Below are 21,295 nucleotides of genomic sequence, written 5' to 3'. Positions count from 1 at the left end.
CATCCTGAAACCTTGATAAACTCACTTATTTCTTCTAGTAATTTTTATTTTGTGTGTGTGTGGATTTCACTGGACTTTCTACATACTTAACCGTGTCGTCTACAAATAAAATTTTTTTTCCTTCCTGGACGTTTAAATTTCTTTTCCTTGCCTGACTTCATAGACTAGAACCTCCAGTACAACGTTGAATAAAAGTGGTGCAGGTGCATATCCTTACTTTGTTCTTGCTGGGAAATAAGCCATTCAGTGTTACACCATCAAGTATGGTGTAAACTGTATCTTTTTCATGGACGATCTTTATCAGTGTGAGAAATTCCCCTTTTATTCCTAGAATACTGAGAGGTCTTATCAGGAACAGGTATTGATTTGTCTAAAAGTTTCTATACCTATTGAGATGGTCATTTAGTTTTTCTCTTTTTGTGTGTTTTTAACATGGTGAATTACATTGAATAATTACAGAAGGCTAAGCCAACTTTGGGTTCTTGGGACGTATTATCATTTAATATATGATTAAATCCAGTGCACTTAGACCTGCTAAATTTAGCTTAGGGTTTTTGCAACTATGTTTAGGAAGGATACTGGGAGGCAGTTTGCTATTCATGTAATAGCTTTCTCTGGGTTAGTTTTCAGAGCAGTATTCCTTTATGGCAACCTTCTGGGCAACCTTCTGGAAGATTTTGGGTAGAACTGGTACTGTTTGTTCATTAAATGTTTGAAACAATTTGCCACTGATGTCGTCAGGGCATGGGATTTTTCTTTGTTTTACAAGATTTTTAATGATTTTTACTGTTAAAGAGTCAGTGTCTTAACAGATGCAGTGCCAGTCAGATGACTTATTCTTGAATGAGATTTGGTAGTTGGTGTCTTTTGAGGAATTTGTCCATTTCATCTACGTTGTTTAACTTTTTTGCCCTAACATTTTTCTTCATATTTTCTTATTCTCTTAATATCTCCGGAGTCTGTAGTGATGCTGTTTCTCTCATTCCTGACGTTGTTACTTGGTGTCTTCTCCTTTTTTAAAAAAATCAGTTTGGCTATAAGTTTAAAAGAACAATTTCATTTTTCTTCTGAGGAAGGTTTTTGCTTCATTGAATGCACTTTTTTTTGTAAAAAGTCAAGTCTATTACTTTTTTATTTTCTGTTATTAATCTCCCTTGCAATTGATACTGTTTCTTTCCTCTACTTATGTTTTAATTTGCTCTTTTTTTCTAGTTTCTATAGATAGAAGCTAGTTTGTTGAGTTTTTTTTTTTCAAATATAGCCATATAGTGCTATGAATTTCCCTTTAAGCACTTCTTTAGTGATTTGGAACGAATTCTAATATGCTGTGTTTTTTTATTCACTCAGTTCAAAACACTTTCTAATTTTCTTTTTAATTTCGTTTTTTGATCCATTGGTTATTGAGAAGTGTGTTATTTGGTTTCCAAATCTTTGGGGATTTCCCAGAGATCACTATGCTATAGGTTTCCAATTTAATTCCACTGTGGGTAGAAAACACACTTTTATGACTTGAGTCTCTTAAATTTATTGAGACCCGTTGGTGATATTTTTATTTTTCTGAAGGACTTCCTTTATCATTTTCTGCAGTGAAGAGCTGCTTGTAAGGAAATTTCTCTGCTTTTGCATCTAGTTTGGAAATTTTAAGTTACTGAGCTATTAATCTGTTTTTTCCCCTCCTCGCCAGAATATCCCCCCCACCCCCAAACACACACACACACAACACACACTGCTCAGGGACTCCAACTGCATGTATACTGGGCTGCCAGAAGTTACCCCACAGCGCCTTAACGCTTCTTCCTTTCCTGTTTTCTTCCATTCTTACCTCCCTCCCTTTCCTGGTCCCTTCCTTTTCTTTTAAAATGATCTTGTCTGAGTGTTTCATTTTTGATAGTTCCCGTTGTTATATCGCCAAGTCCATTCATCTCTTCCACCGAGTGTCTGCCATTAATATCATATGGTATATGTTTCATCTCACACTTTGTGGTTCTCACCTCTAGGAGTATGCCTAAAAAAACACTTCCATGTCTCCATGGAGCTTTTTACACAGATGAAAATATGAAGAAGGTAGTAACTGTGTTAGTGTCTCTGCCTCCTGATTCTATTGTCTGAGTTGTTTTCTGTGATTTTATTTCTGATTAGAGTAGAGTTGAGCCTTGAGCAAGGCGGGGGTTAGGGGCACAAGCCCCCCAGGCAGGCGAACATCCGTGTATAACTTTCTATCAGCCCTCTGTATCCTTGGCTCCAACCATGGATGGCGTGGTACTATAGTACAGATATAGTGGAAAAAATCCGTGTATGAGTGGATTTAGGCATTTCAAACTCATGCTGTTCAGGGATCTACTGTATAATTGACTGACGATATTATATTAAGTCAATGCTAGATAATTTATGTTCCTATAAATATTCCAGAGTTTGATTGTGAGAGATATTTAAGTTACAAGGAAACCACGTGATGTTCCTGGGTATTGCATTTATGATTATCCGGCAGTACCAAAGAAGTTCTCAGTCTGGGGTTAGCTAGTCTCCATTATGAAGGAAATATTTTCTGAGTATTCTGCCCAAAATACTCCATAATAAACGATGATTTTTTTCCCCCAGTCTTGCTGTTGGGAAAAGGCACTGTTCCCTGCCGTGTGATCTTGGGTGGTACTTCCTGTATTCATTTTTGGTGGCTCTGTCTCCAGTCCCTCTGGTGATGACCCCACGCACACGCTCTGATCTGTAGCTGGTCCTCTGCGGATCTCTGGCTTCTCTCTCTGTGAAGCTCTCCTCCCTCTTGTCCTTTCCTCTGAGCTCTTGCTGCCTTTGTCTTTCTCATTTCGGGAGTTTCCCACTTACGTCCTCAGTTCCCCTTATGCATGTGTGGCCCGTGAACTCTGTAAACACGGCGAGCTGGGGCAACCATGGCGCTCACCTTGTCTGTTTCCATCTCTTGGGCATCCTTGTCCTCTGTTGTTTGTTACCCAGTGTTTTGAAAACTGCTTTATGTATATCGTCTGTTTCTGTTTGTTGGTTTGTATCAGGTAGGAAGGTAAACCCAGTCCTTGCTCCTCCCTCCTGGCTTTAAGCAAACGTCCAAGAGAAGGATTCTGTAATTAGGTACTTTAGTTTCTCTTTCTGTTGGAGCTCCTGATTCCTCAGAACAGAAACACGCTGAGCTGAAAGGATGCCTGGGGGGGAAAAAATTCTAGTCAAGACTGGAAGATGTATTTCTTGCCTCTGTGTCTGGTACAGAAATTTCAAAGTTGATGACAAAGCTATCTTCCTTCGCCAAGCTGCCAGTGGCTCTGAGTCATTCATTGCTCAGTCACTTTTACTATTTCTGACTCCAGTTCGTCCAGACATTGGCAACTTCTGTTCCTAAACCTTAGATTTGGAGGCAATTGCCGCAATCTGATCTATCCTGGGGACTATCTCTCTGTTTATATACTGCTTCTGGATCCCAAACAAGTAAATATTCTTATGCTTGTTATTGTGTCCATGAGGGCTACCACCACAGCCTCGGCCAGGAGCTTATTTATGTGCCCCCTGAAAGCTAAGACTGGGTTTTACATTTTGAAAGCGTTATTAAAACAAACATGCAGCAAAGACTGTAAGTGATCCCCAGAGTCTAAAATATTTATTCTCTCATCCTTGGCTGAAAAAGTCTGTTAGCCCCTGATGTAAATAACTTACTGTGTGAGGCGTGTTCATTTCTCTGAATTGGAACTTAGTTCAAATCCCAGTATCTTCTTATCTCTGTGGTCTGAGGAAACTTACTTAACATCTTATTAGCTTGCTTCCTTTAACTGAACGTTAGAAGAACACTAGTAACTCAGAGACCCTCCTGTCATATCTAGTAGCTCATGGACACTTCAGAATTTAATGGAATAATATTTATATAATAATTCACGTAGCGCCTAGGATTTGGTAAGAGTTCAGAAATGTTAGCTATACTGTTAGCTCATTTTTTCCCTGTCTTTATAGGGTCCTACAAGGGTTTCTGTTTTTGATAGGAGGTTCTTAATCCCTTACAGCAAATTGACCAAATAACTTAAAGGTCTTCTTAACTTAGGTTTAATTGGGTTTGTAAGCATTGCTTAGCATTCTTGTTTATTGTTGTTGAAATACTGTATTGAGGAATGTTCCCTGACTTGGCACTTGTTTCCTGAATCATAAAATTATTGTTTAGCATTACTTCCATTTCCTCTTTGTAGAGATTTTCTGAGTTTATTAGGGCCTGCAGGACATCTGGGTCAGCAAGGGAATAGATGATGTCGACTGAAGTAAATGCGCAGCCTAAAAGTTGAGAGTTAGGTTTTATTTGGCGGGAGGGCGCGAGTCAGGATGACAGCCTCTCAGATGGCTCTGAGGGACTGCTCCGCAGAGGTAGGGGAGGAGCTAGGATATATAGGAGCTTTACAGCAAAGACCAGGTAGTTGGAACAATAAAAGGTTACTTGTTATCTAAAGAAAAACAGGCATCTCAAGATAAGAATTTAGTGCTTTTCTGTATATGGGAGAAAGCAAACATTTGGGCTCACTGAATTCATTCCTTTGGCAAGCACCTAGCTATCTAGGGCCAGTATCTTGTCCTTTCTTATTCTGAGTCCCCTTCAAGTGCCCCGTTGTGAGTGGCTGCAGAGGCTGGTCTGTGGGCTGGTCTTCACTGGGGGGTGGTGGCAGCCGCTGATGACTGGATGGCTTCAGCATTCTTTGTTTACTGATATGGTTTGCAGTATTTTTCTTTCACAATGGTATTTAAGTGAATATTATTTCAAATATTGAATTACCTTAGAGTATTTTGCAGACTTAGACTGTGCTGGTTTGGAAATAGGAGTAGAATGTATATGCTTTCTGAATCTATTGTTTGAGTTTTTAAATCTTAACAAGTAAAATGAACAAATTTTTAAAAATCTCATCTTTATGTCTTATTGGCTCCAAATGTATCTTCTCTGCAGCTACATTTACTTCCAAAATCCTCTCCACCTCTCCCTCTCCACAATCAGTCACCTTCAGCCTGGTGACGTGTGAGGTACTATCCTGTAAAAGATGCCGTGGACCAGACAATTGATGGGCCACCCATTTCCTGGGGGTAAATCTTAAAATGAGAGAGAAGTATGTGGTTCTGCACATTTGTACAGTTGGGAACCTCAGCATTCTTAGTAGGGCTGTTAGCCATTTGACTTGTACCTGGACCATAAGAAAATCTCAGTGGCTTTGAAAATGATTAAATTGGCCTTTGGTAGAAGCCATTTAAACTTAATGGTCCATGTTCTACTGCAGTGAGCAGTCACAGGCCTCAGCTCTGTTTTGGTTCTTTTACTCCATTAAGAGCACAGCTAGGTGGGGCGCTCAGTGGGAGAGCACGTGCTTAGCAGGCACAAGGCCCTGGGTTCAATCTCCAGCACTTCCGTTACAAAATAAATGAACAAACCCAATTATCTCCCCCTGAGAAAACAAAACAAAAATACTAAAAAAAATAAAATAAAATAAAAGCACAGCTGACAGATAATTTATAATTCCACTCTTACAGAATAAGCAATCCAGTAGTAATATAAATAATTCAAGTTTAGTAAAGCATCCTACATGCCTGCCAGCAGGAATCTACCTAAATACATTCATAAACATCAAATCATCTGTGTTTGCTAAGTTCTTTTCTGGTATACGCTTATATAGTACTAAGTCTTTTACTTAATTGCAATAAATCCCAAATATTAAAAAAAATTAAATAAACAGCTTTTTATAAATATTATGCCCATCCTATTAAGCATTTGTGTTATGTATGGGAAATGATGTAGGGTGCATGACATATAACTTGAAAATACTTGTTCATATACATCAGTAACTTAAATATCAAAATACTATCAGGATATTTTCCCCAAGTTGTTCTAATTTACTGTGACAAGGAGATGTGGAGTTGAGATTTTTCTCACTCTTTTTTGGGTACATTCATTCATTCATCTAACAATGCTCTCTCAAATGCCTCCTTCCTTAGTGCTAACAGAGTAGACAGTAATGAATATATGGAGATTCTATTTTCAGGGTACTTACAGTCTACTGTGTTGGAAGAAAACAATTAAATTAAAGATAGCTACATATATACAATTTTATTTATTCTCTTAACACGTGAAGTGGTACTCTAGATGCTGGGAGTTTGTAATGAACAAGACAAGTTTCCTGCCCTCCAAGAACGGATCATACACTGGCAGATACTAAAAATTAAAAGTACAGTAAACATCAGCAGTAATTATTGAAGGAATCCGAGTCTGAGCACGACAAAGTAACCCCTCGAAACTACAATTTTTTAGGAATGAGGAAATATAGATAGCAGAGCAAAAGTCACGGTTTTATTATGAGTCAGGTCCAGCCTGCAGAAATTTTCAGTTTTGCTCATTAAGTGCTTAAAATAGATGAACTTCCTCTAACTTGCCTTGAAGTTTGCAGCACAAAGCAGCAGGTGGCACCATCACCTCATTCACTCCTGCCTGATTTTGCTAAATCTTTTTTTTTTTTTTTTTTTTTAAGTGAAGGCAAGTTTATTTAGGGAGATAGGTACTCCATAGACAAAATGTGGTCCAATCTCACTCAGAAGGGAGAGTAGCTTAGAAGATACACATTACACAGGCAGAATGCAGACGTCTCAAAAGTCGAGAGGGAGAGAAGACATGAGGTGTGGGAATGTTTCGTTTAAAGCAGATGCACACACCATAGACAGGGTGCAGGCCATCTCAGAGGGCAACAGAGAGAGCGACCACGAGGTGTGGGGTTAGTTTTTATGGGCTTGGTAATTTCATACGCTAACAAGTAGGAGGATTATTCCAACTATGTTGGGGAAGGGGTGGGGATTTCCAGGAATTGGGCCCCATCCACTTTTTGGCCTTTTATGATCAGCCTGGGAACTTTCATGGCAACTGTGGGTGTGTCATTTAGCATGCTAATGTACACAATGAGCGTATAATGAGGCTTGAGGTCTACTGGAAGTCAACTCTTCTGCCATCTTGGTTCTAACCAGTTCATCTTATCCTCAACGGCTGTGTCATTCCTTCAATGGTTGTGCCCTGCCCTCTTCCCTCCTGTCTCTTTCCACCCCCTCAGATTTTACTTCCATAATCTTATGGGGAGCAGAGGGGTGATGATCGATCTTCTGTAGCTGCTTCAGGGCTGAGTAGGAGCACTGACCCTGCCTGTCAGGGAAATCTCTGGAAGTCTGGTCTAGGGGTCCCAGGAGCAGGACAGCTTCTTGTTTCTACTCAGAGGGTGGCATAGACTGGAATCCTCGAATAGCCATCATCTTGATGTGGAACCTTCCAGAGAGAGTGATACTTAAGATGAGAACAGATTATCACGAAAAATCCCACCAAGCAAAGTTCTCCAGGCAAATCACATCAGCCAGGGTATAGGTGCAAAGTCCCTGAGACGGAAACAACTTGATGCGTTTGTGTGATCAAAAAGAAGAATCTTATGTGATATCATTTATATGTTGAATCTAAATATGGTCCACTGTGTGGTCAGGCCACTCAAGATGATTTTAGGATTACAAACAAATTTTACCATGTAAGTAAATTTGCTATTCTGGACTCCTGGATAATAACTATATATTTCATATTAACAGGTCTGTGTCAATTTTCCTTTAGTAAATATTGTATTCTGCATGGAAGTTGATTCACAGAGCTCCCAGTTACACTGACATCTGGTTTTGGGAACAAGTTGGAATGGTTTGGAATTGCCCATAGATTTTAAATAAACGTTATAAAGTCAAAGAAACAGAAGTTGAGTTATTTCAATTACCATTCTATGCAACTATTTGTAATTATTATCTGTACTTACACAAGTTTCAATTTGTAGAGACATTTGAAATCTTCTAAAATTGACCCTGAAGAAACAAAGACACGAACACTATTGCAATTTCTAGAATAACTGTGAAACAGGAATTTTCTAAATCTTTGCCACACATATTCTATGTATAAATCTTTTCCTTATTTTTATGTTAGTTGTTTCAATGGAAGAAACTTTTCAAAATCAAACAAAAAGTGGTTTTAAATCAATTGATGTGTCAGGGTACACGGTCTAGTCAACATGAACATGTGAAAAAGATTAATCTTGATGAAATTATTGACCAATTTGGAGAAGGTATGGGTCCAAAACAGAAATTGTAATATTGTTATTTATTACTGTGACACACTTTCATATAGGTATAAATTTCTTCTCCCTTTTCCAAAAACAGTATTAATATAATCAAAAAGATTTTTATCCATATAATTAAAAGTAGTTTGTACAATATTTATTTTAGTGTACATATTTATATGTACATTTTAATTTTTACTGGCATGATTTTATATATAAAATTCAATTAAAAATTCACTGCTTCCATTTGTTTTCTGATTATTATTATTATCATTCATTCCATTTCATGATTATTACTAAAAATCTGTCATTTAGAGAAGGAGGCAAAAAAAAGGAATAAATGAGCTGTTGAAAATATGCTAGGTGCACCACTGCTCAAGGTACTCAAGGATTAGTGAGGGAAACAGTTATAAGTACCCACTAGTAAGAAAATGACATATAAATATCATTTCTTCCTTGGAGAGACTGGAAAGTTTCAAACACAAATGCCATGTGAGAGTGATGTTTATATACGCTGTGTACACTTCCCCCCAGTCCAATGGAAGGGAAAGGGCTCAAGTTAGATGGACAGCAAGGTCATATGTGAAATGTGAGTGGTGTAACCAGCTGAAACCACTAGACCATGAACAGAACAGAAAAGGGAAGATGGACTGGGGAAAAAATGGTGAAGAACAGTTTCACTCTGAAGGATTTATCCATTATAAAGAGAGCCTTTGGCTTAATTAAAAAAATTTCAAGGACTCCATGAGAAGATTCCATGTCATTTGTAGTAAGCATGACTAACACTGGAAAGAATGTTGTGAATGACGCTGAGCCATTTTGGGGGTCTGCCCAGCCCAGGGCACACTTAAACAATTTAAGTAATTTATTTCGTCTTGATCCTGAGAATATAGTTAATGTTCAGTTGAGATTTAATTGCTTAATGGATGGATGGAGGGAAGGAGGGAAGCAGGAGACCCAAGTTAGCATTCACATCTGAGGTGGAATTTGAGGATTTTTTTGGTGAAATTTGTGAACGTAAATAGAGAAGTTATTTGAAATGCTGCTGTCTTCCAAAGACTTACAATTTCTTTCTCTACAAAGGTTCTTAAGGGAATGATTAGTTTGTCAATAATCTTGCCGCCTATTTAATTCATTTATTTCTACATATTCATATAATTTGTTCCCTTTATTCATTTATTTATATCAAATTTCCAAAAAGTCACATTGGACCTGTGCCTCAGGATCTCCTGTGTTTCCTTTTCCTGGTGTGACGCTCATTCTAGTAAACTTACCCAAATAGATACTTTTTGGGGAAGGATATTATTTTTGAGATTTCATTCTGGGAACAAACGCTACTGCTGACAACAGTTCAACATATGAAAAGGTAGACTTTGGTTTGATTCCTTGCTTCAAAATTTTTATTAGCTTCTTAAAACTGAGCAAGGGGGTCAAATTTCTCTGTGTCATTTTTGTCATTTGAAAATTAGGCCAATAATAGCCACCTCAAAGACGTGTTGGAAAACTGAGATTGTGTGAGAAAACACGTGCAGTGGACAATACTTAGTTCATAGCAGTTGTTGAACAAAAAGTTTACTTCTTTGTGTTCTTGACCTCTAACAAATCTCAGAGATTTGTTTCCTCTGTTGTTACAACAATGTACCTCAGGCATCCTTCATACACCTACCTGCGGGTTTCCACCTGTTAGTCAATGAGCTTCTTCACAGGTATCTAGCCATCTCTTGTGCTATCTTATAATTCTCTTAAGACTCCTCAGTCTCAGAAACAGGATCTAAAGGTACCAATGGGAAATTACCACAGCATAGTTTTCATTTCCTGCTTTTGGGTATCTGGTTGGACTACTTAAGCTCAACTTCTTAACGCTTAGTGAACGCCTCTGCCACATGATTTGACTCATAGATCCTCTTTTGTCCACAGGCAGTTGTCTTAGGAGAAGAGAAGAAAGAGCTCTCAAATGCTGTGCCAATTCTGGAACTCAGTAGAATGATGGAATACCGTTCGTCACTGGAAAATTTGGATGAGGATGGATACACTCAATTAGACTTCAGCTCTCGCCACATCACCAGGAGATCCGTGGACTCAAAGAAAGGTATACTTTTCTTCCTGACTTCAACATTCTCATTCTCAACGACTAAAACTGGAAGTGGAAAAAGAATTTTGAGAGACTAGTGATTTGTTGGGGCTTTACTAATATATTTTTAAAGGTTTTCAGAAGCCCCTGAAGATAGTTTGACTGTGCGCTAAGCCTTTTTTTTATGGCAACCATTCAGTGACCAATCTTTAGTACAGTTGACCCGTGAACAATGCGGGTTTGAACTGCACAGGTCTACTCATACACAGACGTTTTTCAGTAGTAAATACGACAGTGCTCCACAATCTGCGGTTGGTTGAATCTGCGGATCCTGATCTACAGACGGGAGGAATCGCAGATATAAAGGGCCGACTACAAGTTATAGGGAGATTTTTGACTAGAGGGGGTCGGCCCCTTAACCCTTGGGTCATTCAAGGGTCAACTGTATTTAATTATGATGATAGAAAATACAATTTCTCTGTTCTGTAGAAATAAACTCTTCAAACGTGAGGAGTTGGTAATAAGTGTGATGAAATGCAATGATGATAGAATTCAAAGGGAGTAACTTGTGGCTTATTTGTTAGAAACGAGTAAGTTGTAGAATGGAGGTCAAGGACACTTAAAGAAAGAAGTGTATATGACCCTCATCAGGATGCTGGAGAGAAGAAAGAAAAGACGGAAAAAACCACTTGTGATTTTGCAGAAAAGGCCAAAGGGAAGTCAGAAGTCATAAGATTTAGAATCCCAAATCTGATCTTTTTTTCTTATTTGGAATTTTTTAAGGCAAAAGGGAGTTCTTTGTATATCAGTGAAGAAAAAATCTTATGTGTTAGTTAAAAAATCCCATCATCAGGACATGTGACTTAGAATGTAAAAGAACTGAAATTTAGAGAAGGGCGTTAAGAGATCTCTGTCTTCATTAAATGAGCAATTAAATCTCCTCTGTGATTCTTCCTATTTGTCAATTCTCTGAAATGCTCTCACTGCTTAGTCTCAGTCTTGGTGTAGTGATATTAACATCAAGTGAGCTGCTTGTTATCAAAAGAGAGATTATTTACAGGTTTTGAGGCAGAATTTGCTCTCTTCTGCTTTCTGGTCGTCCACATTGCACAATTATTTATCTCTTGTCACTTAAGCAATTCTTTTCTTGGGCAACCTGTCAGGGAAGAGTGGAAAACTGGATGATGCAATGGGCAGGGAGGCACATGTGTGTTTATACATATTTGTGGACAAACAGAGTTGCCTATCATGCACGGTAGGTGCTTTTACACGTGTCAACTTATTTAATTCCCACAGTAATCCTTTGATGTATTATTACCCTGATTTTTCACAAAGAGCATTGAAAAAAAGCAGAGGAAGTAATTTGCCCAAGGACATGCAACAAATAAGTAAAAGGGGAAGATTACTCTTGGCAACCAGTGCTATTTCTGCTACATTAAGCTGTCTCTTCGAAGCCTGAGTAGGATTTCAGGAATCCTGGCAGCGTCAAGACCTACAGACATCAATGTGGAACTGAAATTAGGAGTGGGCAGATCCCACGGCATGGGGCTCAGATGACAGTTTCAGAACCTGAAGAAATGCGTTAAAGGTGGAGCAAAATTCAGACTAATCCAAGATGAGTCGGTTTTCTGGGGGTCAGATTTTGATGAACTGCAGGACTGAAGTGCTCCATGACCCAGAGGCTCACCTTCTGTCTTCACTTTCAGCTTCCTTTTGTTCCTTACGACCTTGTGCTCCGTCCCCTCGTTGGTGTCCCATTGCTGTGGCTGTGGGGATTTTGTGCTTGGTAACGCTGGTGACAGCTGTGGTCCTAGGTACCGTGGGTGAGTATTGGTTGGGGAGATGCACAACAATGGAGATTCAATAAACATTTATGATGTCCCAGGCACTCTTTTAAGAGCGTAACATAATTTAATTTAAACTGTATATTGACTCTACTGAATTGGTGGTGTTAGTTCTCATTTTATTTCTAGGGTCATAAACTGGTTAAGGTAGGGTTGTGATTAAGAATTTAGGTAGTCTGTCTAAAAAACTCACACTCCTAACTGCATTTCTCTGCTACCCCCTTGAATAGCTGGTTTCAAAGCTGTGGAATTCCTAGGATAAATTAATGAAAGGAAACCAGTGGAGGTGAAGAAGGAAGTACAACTGGTGTTTATCTTCCTAATGAAATAAATTCTCTAAAGAGACTCTAAGCTCATTTTATGTCTCAAGATTCAAGGAAATTGTTTTATATCTGATCTTTAATATGGATCCTTTTGGTAATACCAGGAAATACCGAAGGCTCATTCCAAGTACGAAGTAGGTATTTGGTAATGGATGAACACATTTCCTTAGATTTTATATCTCATGCATTCTATTGTCAATAAAGTATTACTGTGTCTTCACAGAGTCTTTATGAAAGATTCCGTAATTAGTCAACTGTTTATTGAGTACATTCTGTGTTGTAGGCACCAAGCAGGTCCTCAAGGATTCTCATTCTCAAAAGACAGAAAATAGAAAATTTATTACTATTTCAAATCTATCATGGCTCCAATTGACAGTATTTTATTTGCCTCTTGCTTTCTCTCTAACCCCTTCTTCTCTATCTGCTTCATTTTTCTCTTATGCATTATACCTTCTTTATGGAAGTTATTTCTTTTTTCCATCTATTTAATCTATCATCTATTCTATCCATATCTGTCTATCTATCTTTACCTCTCCATCAGCAACATATTATGCATTTATCATTACTCAAGAGTGTATCCCTTTGACCCCCCCTACACTGTTGGTGAGAATGTAGTTTGGTGTAGCCATTACAGAAAACAGTATGGAGATTCCTTAAAACACTAAAAATAGACTTACCATATGATCCAGCAATCCCTCCTGGGCATCTATCTGGAAGAAACTCTAATTTGAAAAGATACATGCACCCCAATGTTCATAGCAGCACTAGTTATAATAGCCAAGACACGGAAACAACCTAAATGTCCATTGACAGAAGAATGGATAAAGAAGTTGTAGTGTGTGTATATATATATACACACACACACATATATATACACACATACACACACAATGGAATACTACTCAACCATGAAAATAATAAAATAATGCCATTTGCAGCAACATGATGGACCTGGAGATTGCCATATTAAGTGAAGTGAGCCACAAAGAGAAAGAAAAATACCATGTGGTATCACTTAATGGAGAATCTTAAAAAAAAAAGGACACAAATGATCTTTTTTATAGAACAGAAACAGACTCACAGACATAGAAAACAAACTTATGGTTACCAGAGGGTAAAGGGGGTGGGGAGGGATAAATTGGGAGTTCAGAATTTGCAGATACTAATTACTACACATAAAATAGATAAACAACAAGTGTACTACATAGCACAGGGAACTATATTCAATACCTTGTAATGTCCTATAATGAAAGAGATATGAAAGGGAATATATATATATGTATAGATGAATCACTACACTGTATAGCAGAAACTAACACAACGTTGTAGATAGACTAAACTTCAATTAAAAAAATAAAAATCACACACAAGAAGAATGTATCCCTTAATAGTCCAACAAAAATATGGTTTTGGGGGTTTTAATTTTCAAACATAATAACATGACCTTTTTCTCTGTCATTATTATTATTATTGTTCTTATATGAAGCTATGTGGAGATCCAGTTCAGGGAACAACCCATTGAAGAATGACAACTTTCCATCAAGAAATAAGGAGAACCGCAGTCAACCCACACAGTCATCTTTAGAAGAGAGTATGGCTCCGACCAAGGCTCTCACAGGCAAGGGCAGAGTTAAAGGATGGATAGCAACCTTGACTCAGAAGGGTTCACTGTTGGCGCTAAGGCTTAGAGCAGGGGGTGAAGAAAGGGCTTTTACATGCAGTGATCGCGCATTCAGGGAAAGAACACGGCAGTGTTATCTCAGTAAAATACACCCCCGTCATAGATACAGCAAAGTGACATAAATGCCTTATAAACTTGGTTGAACAGTTGTAAATTGAATTTTCCCCTCAAATCAGTATCTAATTGATCACAGACTATGTCTTTAGGCTTATCAGAGATTGTACAACTTGACATGAAGGAACAAGCTGTGTTCTCCTACTTTAGGAAACTGACATTTCAAAGTGATATAATTAAAATAGGGAATACGATATCAGAACAGAAAAAGGAAAGAAGGGAAATTGTTGCTAAGAATCAAGAGGCTATGTTAAACATGTACAGAAGAGATTTTCCTGATAGATATGTTCCTAAAAACTGGTTAAATTTGTTTTTCTTTAATCATACAATTTTATTGATCTAATTACAATTTTTTTATATACTAAACTTCAATTTCTAAATGCATCATGATTGACTATGACAGTATTTTGACTTCAATTTTCCATCTCTGGACACATACCTCCTCCTATTTGTATAAAGTAGCTAATAAATCAAAACCAAGAGACTCTACAGTGTGAATTATAGCTCTTAGACTTTTCTTCTCACTGGGAAAATTGCATTCTGAAATGGACCTCACACCTGTAAAATAAGTTAACATGAACTTACTCTATAGCTCAATGATTGATTTTGGGTTGATTTATTTTAAGTGTTTTCCTGGAGAAAGGGAATTCTGGGCTGAATTTGAAGAAAATGGAAGACAAGTCAAGAAGGAAAGGCAGGTTGACTGTCTAAAACATTCCTTATCGTTACTCAATGCGTTTTTAAATTTAAAATGAGTAGGAGGATCTTAACGTGGCTTCTTCTGTAGTGCCATATGCCTACAGTTTGAGTTGAAAATAAAATATATTAATGGCACTTCATTGATCATTTATGGAGTGTCCTCAGGGTGAATGGTACTTGCACTAAAGGAGGGGATTGGTATAGTATGAACCTCATTGTATTTACCTTTTATTTCCAGGAATTCTTCCTAGCTCGTGTCCCCCTCACTGGATCACACATGAGACTAGCTGCTACCTATTTAGGACATCATTAGATTCCTGGAACGGAAGTAAAAGACAGTGCTCTCAGCTGGGCTCTCAGCTCCTGAAGATAGACAGTGCAAAAGAGTTGGTAAGTGTAGATGTCAGTCATAATTATCTGTGGTCTATACTGAGCAGAAATACACAGGTAGATTCCTGCTAATGATGATTTTCCTTAGAAGAACGTCATTTTACATATTCTCCATAATTTTAATAATAGCATGCTATACGTGAGTAAAGTTCACAATACATGCTTCTATTTTTCATGAGTTAATTAAAAAATAAGCACATTTTACTTTAAAAACAAATCCTTTCAAACACACTCCAAGTCTGCATGACTAAAACAATCAGGTCACTAGTCATCTTTGTGGGTTTGGATTTCAGTTGTCAAACTGGTGGAGTGAAATAGAAAATTGTCCCCCTTGTCATCATCATTATCAAGAAAAATCGCAGCTGTGACGATACACATTTATAAATCATTTACTCCTTGGGAGATATTGGGAAAGGCAAAGAGGTGTAAAAAGTAAGCTTGCTATTGAAATGCTCATATAATTTGTAAGAAAATAGAAGCAATTCAACAGCTGTGAAAAGTTAAGCATTGGGTATTGGCCACAAATACTATAGAATTTCAGAGAGAGATCCCCTTCAACATAAAATGTTGTTGCCGCAGTCTGCCTGCATCCCCCACCAAGGTGACTCAATCTGTTGCCTCTCAAAACCTTTGAGAGTGTCTCTCTGTATCTTCTGTCTTTGTCTCTCCATCTCTAGGCTCTCTCTTTATCTCTGTCTCTTTTGCTCCTTGACATGTGTTTGTATTTACGTTTCCTTACAGGAATTTATATCATGGCAAGTGTCTTCCCAGCCTGATCATTCATTTTGGATAGGGCTTGCTCGCCGTCAGACTGAAGGACCGTGGCTCTGGGAGGATGGTTCAATGTTCTTGCCTGACGTGTAAGTGTCTGGAGAACCAAAGCGTCATACCCTTTCCCAGGGAGGTGAGAGCTTGTCAGTTAATCTGATCTGTTGGCCACAATAAGAAAGAGAGAGAAAAAGATACATAGTGGTGAGGAGAGAAAGAGTGAGCCAGGAAAGAAACAAAACAAAACAGGAGGGTAGCAGGGCCTTTTGAGTCAAAAAGAGCTGAGTAGCCACGTAGGGCTACCTACACAAGTACTCCCTCCAACGATTGATAGCATCTTGGAATCAATGAAAATATAACCCTAGAAAACAATAGATGTATATATTTATGCAGTTTATTAGATTTTCCCACATACTTATGATTTTCATTGCTTCTTATTCCTTTCTACCTCTCCTACCTTCGATTTTGAACTTTTTTTTAAATCTGAAGAATACACTTTAGTATTTCCTTCAGAGTTGAAATTTTAAAGTTGAATTCTCTGTGTTTGTCTAGAACTGTCTTTAACTTTTCTAAAAAAAATTTTAGTATAAAATTAGAAACGTGTAGTTTTTTTCTCTCAGGCATTCAAAGATATTATAATGCTTTCTATTTTTTTATTGTTGTTTTGGAAAGGTCAGCTATTTGAAAGTAATACATGTTTAAATCTGATGTCTTTTTTTCAACTTTGAAGCGTTGTAAGCCATATTTGTGTCAAATATTGCTTCCTTCCTTCCGAACTTGAAGTTATATGTATTCACAGTATCTTATGTGTTTCCTTTGCTTTTCCCCATGTTTTCATCCTTTCTCCTTTAATCTATATATTTACGTCTCACATATCTTCCAGTTCATTTTTTTCTCATCTGTAGCTCATCTGCTGTTAAAAGCCTCAATTAAAATTTTAATTTTTTTTGGATTTGTTCTTTTTTTTTAATAACAGCTTTATTGAGATGTAATTTACATGCCATAAAATTCATCCTTTAAAAGTGCACAATTCGGTGGTGTTAGTGTATTCATAGAGTTGTATATCCATCATCACTATCTCATTCCAGAACATTTTCATCACCCCGAAGAGAAGTCTTGTACCCATTAGCAATCCTTCCCCATTATCTCCTCTTCACCCTGTCCCTGGCAACCACTTACCTACTTTCTATGTGTATAGATTTGCCTTTTCTGGACATTTCGTGTAAATGGAGTCACGTGATATGTGGCTTTTTGTGTCTGGCTTCTTTCACTTAGCATAATTGGTCCATCTATATATTAGTACTAACATGTATTCATACATTGTGTTTATCCAGTCATCTGTCGATGAACATTTGAGTTGTTGCTACTTTGTGGTTGTTCTGCAAAGTGCTGTCATGAACATTGTTTAGTGAATTTATCAGTTTTATAATTTCTCAGATCTACTCAGTCACTGTTTATATTTCCTAGCTTTCTTTCAACAGTCTCGATGTTGTCTTTTGACTCCTGGAATACACTGTATAGTTATTTTAACGTTTATGTTGGATAAGGCCAGTGTTCTATACTCATGTGTACCTGCTTCCATCATCTTTTTCTTGTATTTTTATTCATCTTGATTTGTTTTCTTATAGGCCTGATTATTTTTGCTAGTGTGCTTAATGTTGTATCTTAAATATTTGTAGAATTAATTTGAAGTGTACAGAGTGGCTTTTCATTTGCTTCTGGCAGGCACCCCTGGGTGTGACTAGTACTAACTCCTGAGTATGATCGCACTTGGATTTTAATACCACTTAACTATTTCACTTCAAATAGCCCAAGCACACTGAATTTATTAACAATCTTAACAAAATATATCTCTTACTTTTCTATAGCATTTGTTTGTCCTGAGTTTTCTTTTGCTATTTTAAAACATGACTAGTGGACTCTCTGAAGTCCTAAGTAGAAGTTTGATGTGTAAGTACTCATTGGTGGCAGTGATTTAATCTGGCTTGTACCTACCCTCCAAATCTCTTAGATGTCAAGAAAATATCTGGGTCAGAATTTTCCCTGAGACTGGGCCTTAACCCAGTCATTTCTGCAGAAGCATTCTCTCAGTCCTTCAACTCCAGGGCCGAGGAAAGATAGATGTGCAAGATGAAGAGCCCCAGACCACAGCTTGTACACTGAGGCTCACTGATGCCCGTTGCGTTTTGCTAAATAACACGGCTTCTTTAGGAAATTAAAGAGCAAATAGGACACAGCCCTGCCTCTATCTACCCATGGCCATTCTCGCAGTGGTCTACATTATACTGCAGTACAGCAGCTCAACCTTCAGGATGCACTCAATATATAGAGTTGTTTGAACTGCCTCTAAATGGCCTTGATACCTGTGATTCTTCACTCACTTCTTGATTACTTTCAGCAGGATCTCTTCCACTCACTAAATACACTCAATAATAATTTCAGTAAACTGTTGCTTTATTTGATAAATATACTTCTAGGTAAAAGGTTGAAAGATAAGTAAAAAAAAAAAACTGCCTCTACAATATTAAATGGTTTTTCTTTTTTGTCAGAAGTTTTATTTAGTTGTATGCAACTAGTTGTATTTCTTTAAACATTTCTGAGTCATTTTTATGACTTAATAATGAAGACGATTTTGTTACCATTTGGAAACAAATAGAATCTAAATCTAAGTTTCCTTTTCCAATAATATATACACTTCAGAAACTCTTTTTGCCAGTATCCTTACCAATTTATTTCAGCTCTGTGTAGACAGTAGACAGTAGAATTTCTTACGTTTGTTCCCATTACCTCCCTATATTTTATTTTAACAGGTTTCAAATCAGAAGCACAGTTACCCAAGAAGACTCATCTCACAACTGTGTGTGGATTCATGTGTCAGACACTTATGACCAACGTTGCAGTGTGCTTTCATACAGTATTTGCGAGAAGAAGCTGTCAATATAATGGTGGGGGTGTCACCAGGGAAACGCAAAGAGAAGTATGTAGGATAGTAAGAAAGGCAGAAAACAAAACAGAAAAGAGAGATGATTGAGGTCAAAACAAATGCTGAAAATAGCAAGAGAGCGCAGTCATCTTAGCTGAGAAACAGGACGGGGAGGCTGGGATTTCTATACTTGCCAACTCCACCGGGCAACCCGAATTATTGTCTAGTTATTAGAGCCCTAGAAATGGAGTCAAGGCAGCTGAACTTGAATTTTCATTCTGCCGCTGACTCTGTATTTACCAGGGATTCGCCACAAAGGTGTTTCAAGATCTTAATTTCTGACTAAAGCAGAGGTTTTTTGTTTTGTTTTGTTTTTTGTTTGTTTGTTTTTGTCCTTAAAAAGGGCCGCTGGAGTCCCTCTGGTTTGTTTCCATGATTTGCTCCTGCACTTTCAGCAGTGTATCAGACACAAGAGGAATTTTGTTTTTATTACCACAGTTTAATGATTTTTTAAAATGTAGAAGCACAGGCAAGTTTGGCGGGGTGGGGGGGGGCTAGAAAGAATTATCGGGGGTAAAGGGAGCTCTCCAGGGGTCTGTCCATTTCCACCAGGCAGCTCTCAAGATGGGTGGTACTGAGTGTGGGCTGGAGCGGCATGGTCACCTCCCCTCCGTGTCCTCAGACCGCCTGCTGGAAATCTTTTTTGAATAGCTAAATGAAGAAAAGAAAAAAGAAACTTCGCTAAATCAGAGCCATTTTATTATTTTATTCATCAATGTGGTCATGATTATGCTCAAAAGCATCATAAAAAAAATCAGCAATTCTGTCTTTTTTCCCTCAATTAAATAGCTGAGAGAATATGCCTGCCGTATCTCTAACTAGTAGAATCTTGTGTAACGTGAAATTATAGGAATTTGCACTTACAAAAAAGCTTTCCCCTTTTTAAATACTGTCAATCAAAAAAAGATCTGATAATAAATATAAAAAGTAACCTGTCTTATTGACGGAGTATTACCATTTTGTAATGCAAATTATGTTTTATTGCTTTTTATGATTACTCTTTTGCAGTTGTCAGCAATTCCTTAGTAACTACTATAAAAAGGTACTTTTGAAACATCACTATTTTGTCTCTTTCCTGTTTTCTTTTAAACTTTTCCACTGGTGCTATTTATATTTCCAGGGGGACGTTTCCAAATCACTGGGGAGCCATTTACACCCTTCCCGTGTTTATTAATATGTGAACAGAAATCGTGTCAGATTCACTGGATTTTTCACTTTAAAATGATTACTGTTATATAAATTTCACTTTAATCAAAAAATGTTAAAGAACCTCTGGCCTTTAAGTTATGTTCCGTGTGTGATTAACCCTATCACTATTTGCCCTCTCCCCCCAAAATGGTGACGAATTTGGCACTGGGGAGGAGGTAGCACAGTAGGTAGTTTTGTGATGAAGCATAAATTTTGGATCTTAAATATTTAAAAATCTGACAGAGGAAAATAGAAGGTTTTGATGAGGTTAACTATTTTCTTTAAACGCACTAACTTGTGCTGTCGCTCTCTGAAAAGAAATGTGGAAAGGCAAAGATAATTCGGGGTGAAAGCTCAATTAAGGCACAAAGTGAGGTTTTGAAGAGATGCCATGTATTTTCATTTTGTTTTTGGTTTGGTGGGTTCCTCCTGTGTCCTCCTGCTGGAGTGGTGAGTTGAAGAAATCATGATAATCAAGGGAAATAATTCTGTATGCCGAATGTCCAGCGGTCCTTCTCTAGAACAGCCAGGCTAGCAACAATAACCTCTAACTTAGAGATAAAAGCCTGACTTTAACAAAAGTGATGGCAGACAGTAAGAGTGCTCTAGGTTGGCCAAGGCATACCGTAGCCCACTCGTTAATACACATTTACGCCACAGCCTACGTGGAAATGTGCGTGGGAATCAATACAAAATACACACACTTTTCCAAGAGATGGAAAGGGAAGACAGTTGCTAGCTGGACTTACGTCTGAATTCAAGATGAGTAGTGATCATACTGGAAGAAACACTTACCCATTCCAGGGCCCCTGTCTTCTCCTGCCTGAGTTACTGCAGTAATTTTCAAAGAGGTCTCCCAGCATCTGCACTCATCTTTCTTTCGTTCATTTTCAAACATAGCAGAGTGATTCCATTAAATTTAAACCAAATCATGCCAGCCCTCTACTGAAACTCTCCTCGACTTCCCACATACCAGGGTTAAAAAAAAAAAAATCAAAACAGAAAACAAAACAAAAGACCTTTACAATTGTATGCAAGGCAATTGCTGTGGCCCGCTTTACTCCTTTGAGCTAAGCTACTTTTCTTGTCTTCACTTACCCTGTTCAAGACGCTGGTTTCTGTATTATTT

At 37.8% G+C, this 21,295-nt stretch overlaps 1 protein-coding gene across 4 annotated transcripts; it reads left to right on the top strand.

The window, feature by feature from the left end:
* Positions 1 to 9,993: 9,993 nt before the first annotated feature.
* Positions 9,994 to 20,037, top strand: CLEC7A (C-type lectin domain containing 7A). 4 transcript variants are annotated; one of them, XM_010946400.3, is made up of 6 exons: positions 9,994 to 10,194; positions 11,883 to 11,999; positions 13,830 to 13,961; positions 15,076 to 15,227; positions 15,969 to 16,087; positions 18,806 to 20,037. In XM_010946400.3, the coding sequence occupies exons 1-6, from the start codon at positions 10,089 to 10,091 to the stop codon at positions 18,936 to 18,938; spliced, it is 759 nt and encodes a 252-aa protein (XP_010944702.2). In that variant the 5' UTR covers positions 9,994 to 10,088; the 3' UTR covers positions 18,939 to 20,037. The 4 variants fall into 4 exon arrangements, with proteins under 4 accessions (XP_010944702.2, XP_010944703.2, XP_074213627.1 ...); XM_010946401.3 differs by lacking the exon at positions 13,830 to 13,961; XM_074357526.1 differs by lacking the exons at positions 11,883 to 11,999; positions 13,830 to 13,961.
* The last annotated feature ends 1,258 nt before the right edge of the window (positions 20,038 to 21,295 follow it).

The sequence above is a fragment of the Camelus bactrianus genome, chromosome 34 (genome assembly GCF_048773025.1).
Source record: "Camelus bactrianus isolate YW-2024 breed Bactrian camel chromosome 34, ASM4877302v1, whole genome shotgun sequence".
NCBI lineage: Eukaryota > Metazoa > Chordata > Mammalia > Artiodactyla > Camelidae > Camelus > Camelus bactrianus.
This window is presented reverse-complemented; position numbering and strand designations above follow the sequence as displayed.